Consider the following 9,986-nt stretch of genomic DNA (forward strand, 5'->3'; position numbering starts at 1 on the left):
TTTGCTGCATTCTCTAGTCAGATGTACATGTTAACAGTATAGTTTCTCCTGTACAACGTAGAGGATCTTAGTCCTGAGGAAGTCCACTGTTGGGGCATGGGCAGTGGAGAGGCACTTGTGGAATCATGGGAGAAATTCTTTACCTGGATCTGCCATGCTAGCCACACTGCGTGGGTCACATGCTGGCTTTGCCACAGCCTAGCCTCAGGCCAGGGATTTGTACCTCTGAGCCTGTTTTCTCATCCACAACCTACCTATGTGGTTGCAGAGGGCTCTGGACAAAGGCCACATATTTGTTTTTTGGGGTTTTTTGTTTGTTTGTTTGTTTGTTTGTTTTGTCTTTTTTGAGATGGGGTCTCACTATGCAGTTCAGGCTGGCCTTGAGCTCACTTTGTAGCCCAGGCTGGTCTCAAACTCGCAACGATCCTCTCACCTCAGCCTCCCAAGTGCTGGGATACAAGCTCCCAAGTGCATGAGCCACCACGCCTGGCTATGGCCACATATATTTGTGCTGGTTGCAAGTGTCCTCTTGGTTACCCAGCACTCCTGAAGCAAGGTGTCTCCCTCTGCATGAGGCTGATGTTCCTGACTATTCTTCAGTTCATGAGCTCTGTGAGAGTTGGAGCTTCTGGACCAAGCCGCATATCATAATCAACATTACAGAAACAAGTTGTCTTGTTAAATATAGGCCTTGGCTTGATGCTGCTCACTCCCTAGGATTCCCACTGGGGATGTACTGCCACCAACTCCTGCTGCCAAGTTGGGGGGCTAGCTATGCTCCTGAAGGGCTCTTGTTCCATGGAATGTTAAGTGTGTCTTATGTCTCCAGAGAGGGTTGTGTCCTGAGCTGAGTATGAAGGTACCATTTTCACCTGGTGTTATGCATTTAACAGTTACCCACACTGAAAGATTTCTGCATTTAGCTGTCACATTCACTTTCTACAGAGTTCTGTGGCCCTTGTATCCCAAGTGTTTTATGGCTTTTCCCTAGCTCTAATGTCTTAGGCTAGCCTAGCTATAGTGGGCAACAGCCAGTATCAGTGCAGTGTTCTAGCTCCTGGTGGGCACAGTAGACACCTTGTCTCTTCCCCTTTGCCTTTAGAGCCAATGCCTTGGAGGAACAGCTGAAGGAACAGGAGCTGAGAGCTCACGAAATGGTACTAGAAGAGACCAGAAAGCAGAAAGAACTTCTGTGTAAGATGGAGCGAGAGAAGAGCATCGAGATTGAGAACCTGCAGGCTAGGTAGGCAATAGAGAGTTGCCAAAAATGCAATATATGGGAAAAAAGTTTTACTTTAGAAAATGGGAGAAACCAAAATGGAGAGAAGTCCAAAATTCTCCTTAAGGAGAATATAGGCATGAGAGCTATGTTCCGAGGCTGACCTTTCCTTCTGCAAGTCTGTCCTGTCCATGTCCCCCATATTTGTTTCATCCAAATGCACTAGGGGACACCTGTGGTTCCAGCTATTCTAAAGACTGAGGCAGGAAGATTGCTTGAGCAAAGGAGTTAAGAAATTGGAGAGCTGCTAGGGTGGAATAGTGAGACTCTGTCTCCAAAAAAGAAAGGCAATTAAAAGAAAAAGGAATTAAAGGAATTTCGCAGAATTGCTTTTGTACTTACTTGGAACTGACATTGTAAATATTTGACACATTTACAAACACACTAAAGGGAAGTCATCAGATAATCCAAAATGTTTAGATACATTGTAGGTTGTGTCAGGGGAATACTACGGCCAATTGTAAGAGCTCCTAACACCAGAGTGGAACCAGTCCAGGACAGTGCCGCATAGGGCTATCGCTCAAGGTATAACTACTTATGCAAGAGTCCTCAGTGACACAGACAGGTAGTCTATAAGTGATGTGAAAGACATAGTCTTCAGAGGAATTCCAGGAAGTACCTGTACATAGTCCTCCAGGAGTTGGCCAAGCTCCCCCTCCCCTAGGGGCTGGACTTGAGGTCAGCATAGTGACCAGGAAGCTGTGATTGGATAGAGAGAATACCTGGGAGACATAGCTTAACCAGATGACATGTGTGCCCTGTGGGTGTCAGGTAAGGTGTGATAAGAAGGCCCTACATCAAGGTGGTTCTTCCTTAAATCCATTGCCCCATCTAACTATGAGAAAAGATCTGACAGAGCCAGTTTGAAGGGCATTCTACAGGACATCTGACCAGGACTGGCAACACACCAGGTTCACAGAGTAGAACAGTCTGGTCTGGGAGACCCACAAGCCAGGTGACGTAGACAATAGAGGCTTATACGGTGAGACCCCGGTGGGATCCTGTGCTTTGGTGGAAAATCTACAATGTGCAGTTTGCTCATAGTGTGACCCACCTGCGTGTGCGCTTGATAAGAAGTGATGGCATGATGGAAAGGAAATAAGGGAAGTTTTAGAGATATTACATTGCATGCAACTGTTTTGTGCACCTAAAGTGTCCCCAATGCCAAATGAATTTAACAGCTGGTATGGGTTACAGAAAAGCTTTTGCCTGGTGCACTCATACGGGGTGAAGATATGTATGGGTATTTGGGTCCAAAGCACATCCCAGGAGGGTTCCTCTAGATATTAGCCTTCCTTACCCTGCAGAGGTACAGTTTTGAGAGAGCAGGTCCCAGCCTTGTTCTTATGTCCCAGGCTGCAGCAGCTGGATGAGGAGAATAGTGAGCTCCGATCCTGCACGCCCTGTCTGAAGGCCAGTATCGAGCGTCTGGAAGAGGTAAGATGGTAACTGCAGGCTGTGACTAGCGAGGCCAGGCTATTTCCACCTGTGGATGCTCGGATCAGTTTCCAGCTTTTCTGAGCACAGTCTTTCTAGTACCTTCTGCTCTTGACACTGACAGAGTATGAGGATGTGCACTTAGAGCCTGCAAGGGAACCAGGCAGCTACTCCTGGGAGCAGGATGACAGCAGCAGGGCCCTGCTGTAATCAGGTGTAAAGGAGGCATCCCTTTGTCGGAGGGCATTAGTCTCAACCCAGCCTCCAAAGAACTCAGGATCCATGAGGCCAGATGTCCACACTAAGATTGGCCCCATAATCTGAATCCAGAGAACAGTATGCATTTCATAGTAGACTACGGTGGCCTCTAGTTGGCTTGCTCTTATAATTTTGTGGGTAGAGGCATCAATGTGGGCCCTGCATCCTGGCTACACACCTAGAGGCCCTCTTATTTTCCTCCTCATCAAGTACCCCTGGATAGCTCTAAAACTAGAAGATGTTCTGAGACCATGTGGGTTTTGGCTCCTGTAAGCTACAGGTACTAGACCAAAAATGCACACAGACACTAGATCAGGTCCTATCCTTTTGCCCCATCCTTTTGAGAAACAGCTGATGTGCCCTGTATGTGCTTTGGCCACAGTCAGTGTCACTAGACTGGGCAGTAGTCTCAGGGACAAGCTTCAGAATTGAGCTGTATGCCCTAGCAGGAGGTGCCATGTGTCCACGCAGGCCTTATTTTTTCAGGAGAAGCAGAAGCTGCTGGATGAGATTGAAGGGTTGACGCTGCGGCTCAGTGAGGAACAGGACAACAAGAGGAAGATGGGGGACAGGCTGAGCCATGAGCGCCACCAGTTCCAGAGGGACAAGGAGGCAACCCAGGAGGTGACCAGGGCCAGCTGTTGCTTTCCTATGTCCATACCCTGCCCAATGCAGCCTGCTCCTGGGGGAGGCCAGAGGACCGTTAGTCTCCTGGACAAAGGCTTTTAGCTGTCATTTTCAGAGGGCTGTTGGTGCTTGATGACCTCTGGAACCATTAGCCAGTGATCTCCCAGAAGAACATGGCTAGGCTAACTTAACAGGTACTTGCCCTATGCTTCCTTCACAGCTAATTGAGGACCTCCGTAGGCAGCTAGAGCACCTACAGCTCCTCAGGCTGGAGGCTGAGCAGAGGCGAGGCCGCAGTAGCAGCATGGGGTTGCAGGAGTACCACAGCCGCACCAGGGAGAGCGAGCTGGAGCAGGAAGTCCGCAAGCTCAAGCAGGTATGGCTCTGTCCAGCCCCACAGAAGCTTCCCAAAGGCTGGGGTACAAGCAATTCCAACATGAGGACAAAATACTTGACATCCACAGCTTAAAGAGGTTTAATTTAGCTCAGTTTTCAGAGGATTCAGTCCATGGTTAGCTCTTCCCCGAGCAGAAGCAGCATGGTATAAGGGCATGGCAGGAAAAAGCTGTTCCATGGCAGCCAGGAAGCAGAGAGAGAAAGGAGGAGCCAGGCACGTGAATATGCCCTTCTGATGACCCACCCCTCCAACCAGGCCCCACTTCTATCATCCTCCAAGAGCCCCACCTCTGAACACAGACTTTTTTTTTTTTTTTGGGGTACCAGGAATTGAACTCAGGACCTTGCGTTTGTCAGGCTGGTGCTTATGCCAATGAGCTATGTCTCCAGCCCCTGAACACAAGACTTCTGGGAGACATTTTAGATCTAAAGCATAACAGCTGGCTTGGGAGGGGAACTGAGCTACAGGTTCCTTGTCCTGGCCCACCATGATGATGCTCCTGTGTCCCCTAGGACAACCGCAGCCTAAAGGAGCAGAATGATGAGCTGAATGGGCAGATCATCACCCTCAGCATCCAGGGTGCCAGAAGCCTATTCTCCACAGCCTTCTCAGAGTCCTTGGCTGCAGAGATCAGCTCAGTCTCCCGTGATGAGGTATTCTTCTTTTTCTGTCTGTGCCCAAATCTCTCTGTGCCCAACGCCAACCCCTTGCTCTCACCACAGCTCATGGAAGCCATCCAGAAGCAGGAGGAGATCAACTTCCGCCTACAGGACTACATTGATAGGATCATCGTGGCCATCATGGAGACAAACCCATCCATCTTGGAGGTCAAATAGGGCAGCAGAGCCCAATCTGGGCTGGCTCAGGACGCCACCAGCATCCCGAGTGCCCCGCTACACCATAAGGAGCCAAGACCAGCAGGCCCCCGGCCTCCCAAACCCAGGGTGTGCAGGACCCTTGGGGAGTGGGAAAGAGAGGAAGAAGGGGAATCTCTGGGACTGAGCCCACAGCAGGCAGGGATTGTGGCAGGGCCTCCCCACCTCATGTTGCCTGGCTGTAGTGCCCATGTGTGCTCATCAGGGACGGGCTCTAAGCTGTGTGCAGAGTTCAAGACAGCTTCTCAGGCTAGGTGAGCCCTCTGACTCCTTTGCAGCAGACCCGTTTTCCCTCTGTACATCCCTGTCAGGTAGAAAGGAAGAAAACGGGTCCTTACCAGAGCTGCAGCTGCCCACACAAGCACCCTTACGTGGTGCCACTCATCCCAAAATCACTACTGAATGGTGTTCAAGTCCTGGAGCCTCCCATGGGACACGGGAAGGGAGGCTGGTATGTGTAGGTCTGGCTGGGAATCATGTGCCCCTCAGTTCTCCTTGAGTGGCTTAGGCCATCACCCAGAGGGCCACCTTTGTTTAGCTTCAGGACCAGGGGCTTCCAAACAGCCATCCTATGCCCTGACTCATTCTAGTAATTTCAAGGGCTCTGTGGGTGGCAGGAGTGCTCTAGAACCTTTTGCTCTGATACTACAGCTTGAAATCTAGACTGTGGAATTCACTTCCTGCATGGGGTAGACACTGCTGGTCCCTTACAGGGGCCACTGCTCTGTGGTTACAACCTGCTCTGACCTCCTGGAATCTACACTCTCCCTAGGCAGATGTCACTGCCCTGGATGAATCCACATTTCCCAGGCTAGATTCCACATGTCTAGAATCATGTTTTCTTCTGGTTTCTTCTAGGCATCTTACCTGCTTTGTTCTTCCTCTGGGTTACATCCTGTAGCAGTGTGGGCAGGGCTGCTCTCCATGGGCATAGGAGTATTGGGTGGCGTTTCTGTACATTGCCTGTCCCACCCAGGAAGGCAGTGCCACAGCTGCTGGGCTCTCCCTGAGCCTGGGAGCCCCCTGGGCATTTCCAGGTGGACCAAGACCCGTCACAAAGACTGGCCACCCCACTGTATGCGTGTGTGTGCGCGCGTGCATGAGTGTGCGCACAAGTGTGAATGTATGTGTGCTGCCCTGCATCCCTCACGTGGCCCTTCTACACTAAAATTTAAGATGTTGCCTCGTGTTGTACATTCTGGGGAAAGCCTTGGGTGTAAATCAGTGTAAACTTGGAAGAGAGATTTTTCTATCATGTAGACTAGGTATTTTTTATAGATTGAAGGTTGATCAATTTTTTAATACTTTGCAGAGAGAAAAACTATCTGTGTATACACATGAAAAAAAATATATATATATACATATGTATAATATATAAATACTGGAGCCCTGCCTTTCTGTGCCCAGGTCCCAGCCCTGTAACAGAGGCTGTGGCCTGTCCTGCTGACCACTCAGCAGTCTTGTGACTGTAAATACTAGTTTCCAGGAGACACTGAGGGACACACCAATGGCCAACTTGCACGTGGCACCTGCTTCAACTCCTGAGAGATGACTTCTGCTTGGACACAGGAGGCTGGAAGGCCAGCAGGGTCTTGCCCAATGTGTTTGCCACCACAGATTAAAGTTGTTACTACACACACAAAAGCTGACTCCTTCCTCCCGAGGGTGGTTGGGTGGATGGGGTGCCCAACATCTTGGTCCTGCTTTCCCCAGGGGTCTGGGGACATGATTCTGAGCTTAGACACATGGAGACCATCTTGGCTTTGTAGCTCGATCAGGCCCTTTCCTAAGTCCCCAGGATTGATGATCTGACTGGGCCACTAGTGTAGGAAGGTGGTGTGTGCCACAAGTCTTACACACATTGCCTCTGCCCTGTGTGATACACATCCTGTGTTAGGCATAAAGGAAGGGTTGGTGCTGTGCAAGGGTAATGGGAGGCAGCATCCCCAGGAGTGACTAACACACAGAGGGCAGAAGCCCAGGCATAAATAGCTTAGAAGTCAAAAAGAATGGCTGATGGGCAGCTGAAGAAATCAGGTAGCCCTGTAATCACAGGAACAGCATAAGCAAGTTCTAAGGGGAAAAAAATCGTGCCTAATTGGAAGGGCAGTTTGTTGGCCAAAAATACCGGAACATCAGCCCTGTAGGGCACATACCTAGCTCAGGTAACCCCAGACCAGCAATCCACAAACCCATAGTTCTCCAGTACCTCTTATACTGAGCTGCTTGCCTGCTGGTTATCCTGCACAGTCCCAACTGCTGCTCAGAGTTGATAATAGGAGGGGGCACAGATTTGTCATTGGGAGAGAACAGCAGAGACACTCCATTTACTGGAGTCTGGCCCAGGAGTCCTGGACACTTGGTAGATAGAACTGAGAAATCTGGTGGTACAGACAAGTTGGGTCCTGAGTTTCTGCCTGCAGGAGTATTGCTTGCCCTTCCACCTACCCAGGCTGGGTCTTGGTGCCAGCAGGGCCTGTCTGCCTAGGATTAACTGAAAGCATAGAGGGAGTCTTTCTACAATGGTCTAGTGGCTCCTGACTCACTTGCACTTGTAAGCATGTGAAGCCTGTCCCATGGTCCATTCAGCTCCATCAGCAGAAGCTAAGATCACTGTCTGGATCAATGGAGTCCTTCAGCCCAAGAAAGACAAAGTCTTCCATTTAGGATATAGTGTGGGGCAAGGAAGGACAAGATGAAAACCCACTGTTACGGAAAATATTCCCAGGAGTGACTGCCTGAGCTTGTAGTGGGATATTCCCAGAAGAAGCCTGGAGATCCCAGCAAAACCCCCTGGGTGATAAGCCTCCAACCCCTCACCCCCTCCCCTCTGCAGTCAACTGGCCATGGGGCTTGCCAACACTAGCACCTTTATCTAGCAGAGCCGTCCTTCCCAAACTGGATCCTATCTTCGTAGTTGGCCCCTCACTTGGTACAGCACTGCTGCTTGAATCTTCCAAATCTTAATTCTATCTGATAGAATAACATAAATAAAGCTTGGGCTAAGCAAATGACAGCAGTGATTTTTCCTCTCTGGAAGAAAGCCTATTGGCAGTGAGGCTAGAAAGTTATTTCCCCATCTAGCTAGATCCCTAAGTTGGCCAGAAAACAAAGGCATCTCCACCTGTTAGCAGTTCACAGACCTAATGAAGGCCCAAAGGAGAACTGGAAGTTCAACCAGGAACCTTTATCCAGTTTACTTGTTAACCTGTGAGTTTACTGAGTATTCTGACCAAGGTGTGTGTGGCTCACAAAGCGGATAATTTGTGAAATCCGAGTTGTGGCCTATCCATCTTAAGCCTATCACAGCAAGCATCCAAAGTGCTCATCTATGGGAATTGACTCTGTGACTGCCTCTCATCTTTTCACTGCTGTGTGCCCAAAGCCTAGAACAGGTTTGGGTCCCAAGTTGATTCAAGGACTGAGCTGCTTGACTCTGCAAAGCTCTTTGCTGTCCCACAGCCCCAGGCTGTCTTGTATTGATTTGAGTGTGTCCACATGTCATGATTGTGTCCTCTGACCAGGGCCACACTGGCATAAAGCAGGTTCAGTCAGTAATTGATAACCCAGTCTTTTCTGTTGTGCAATGCATCAGAACATTCAGGATGACCACTTGCTGACTAGACATGCAGGAGAGACCCCTGTCCCTTGGCCATCTCCAGCTCCCTCAGTATCAACAATCCTAAGATTTTCAGGGCCAAGGATTTAGCTGAGTGGTATAAACACCTGCCTAGTCATGAGTTCAATTTCCTGTACCAAAAAAGAAAAAAAAAAAAAAACTAAGATTCTTCCTTAGATCCTCTTTTGAGCAACTTCATTTTTCTCCAGTGGCAGGCCTTGTTTCTGCCCTAGTCCCCTCATAGGGCTGTGCTAAACAATACTGGCAGCAGAGTTGGCCACATGCAGCAAGCTAGCAAGAGCCATAGTCACAAGCCCAATTTTAGCTGTTTCTCTGGCAGGAAGTCACAGGGCTGTATGCTTTTCTCTAGACTAGGAAGCAATATCAGTTTAGAGCTCCACCACCACAGGTGGTGTCTGATGAAGGCTGAGGTCCCTGAAAATCCACTTTCAGTGTCCTCTCATGTGAAGGCACATTGGGTAGAGGCTGTACCCTTCACACTGGGAACCCAAGAGGTTGCCCAGGTTGCAAAGAGCAGAGCCCTCTCTACAGTCCTTAGTGTCCTCTAAACAACTTGCTGGCTTGAATGGGATGTACTTCCTGTCCCTGTCTCCAGAGAGCCAAGTAGGCCTGAGGTGGGTGTTCCATAGCAAGGAGATAAAGCCTCCCAGGACACATGCATGTTCTGCCACTTAGGAATACTTAGCTTCTGAGCCAGGGATGGTGGTACATAACCTGTAATTCCAGCACTCAAGAGCCTGAAGCAGGAGGACTGGCTTTATAGTGAGGCCCTGTCTTGAAACAAAGGCATCTTCTGACCTGACCACTAAAAGTGGGGTTTTCAGGTATGTCCATTTAGCATTCAGAGTACAATGATTCACCTTTGACTTGCTGGCTCTCTGGGTGCATGGATCTGTCCCTAGAGTGCCTGTTGTGATGGATTTTTCTGAGCCCTACACACTTGAAAAACAGCTCTTTCTTACCACAGATCTGGTGGTCTCTCCTAAGACTCTAAAATGGCATTATTTATTTGTGGTCTAATTTTCCTTTCCCGCATGGTGTCCTCGAAGACGCAGCTGCCCTCTGATCCCTCTACCACTGAAGCTTTTGCTTCTGAGACTCTTGGGCATCTCGGCCACTCAAAAGACCAACCTGAAATTGGCTTTGAAGTTCTGGGTGTGTGAGTGACCTCAGGCAGCCAAATGGCCCTAAAGGGACACTAAACCTAAGGGGCTCTAAAGGTCTGCTCAGAGGACTAGGGGAGGGGAATGGCCCAGTTTGAAGGCAGATGTTCTTGAGCCAAGGAAACGGGCCCAGACAAGTCATTCCCAGTGACACTGTGATTCATGAGGCTGTACCTCAGATCCTAGCCGATCTGCAGGACTGCTGCTTCTGATCGCTTAGCCCAGGAAGAGCTAACAGAGCAAGACATCTAGGAGGGCTCTGGGAGAGGCCGGAAGCAATCCGGATGGCCCTGACCTCTCTGCAACTAGA

General features: G+C 49.5%; 1 protein-coding gene across 3 annotated transcripts in view; it reads left to right on the forward strand.

Annotated features, from left to right (window-relative positions):
* The window catches only part of Rab11fip3 (RAB11 family interacting protein 3), a 96,801-nt gene extending 90,284 nt beyond the window's left edge, over nucleotides 1-6,517 (forward strand). For all 3 annotated transcript variants that reach the window (XM_003478074.5, XM_005007339.4, XM_063226201.1), the window contains 6 exons: nucleotides 1,103-1,243; nucleotides 2,635-2,716; nucleotides 3,461-3,598; nucleotides 3,822-3,977; nucleotides 4,511-4,651; nucleotides 4,721-6,517. In XM_003478074.5, coding sequence (XP_003478122.2) covers nucleotides 1,103-1,243; nucleotides 2,635-2,716; nucleotides 3,461-3,598; nucleotides 3,822-3,977; nucleotides 4,511-4,651; nucleotides 4,721-4,834 — 772 coding nt within the window. In that variant the 3' untranslated portion in view covers nucleotides 4,835-6,517. The remainder of the gene's footprint in view (nucleotides 1-1,102; nucleotides 1,244-2,634; nucleotides 2,717-3,460; nucleotides 3,599-3,821; nucleotides 3,978-4,510; nucleotides 4,652-4,720) is intronic.
* The last annotated feature ends 3,469 nt before the right edge of the window (nucleotides 6,518-9,986 follow it).

This window comes from Cavia porcellus, unplaced genomic scaffold, assembly GCF_034190915.1.
Source record: "Cavia porcellus strain 051 isolate PalLab524CR breed Dunkin Hartley unplaced genomic scaffold, mCavPor4.1 scaffold_16, whole genome shotgun sequence".
NCBI classification, from domain to species: domain Eukaryota; kingdom Metazoa; phylum Chordata; class Mammalia; order Rodentia; family Caviidae; genus Cavia; species Cavia porcellus.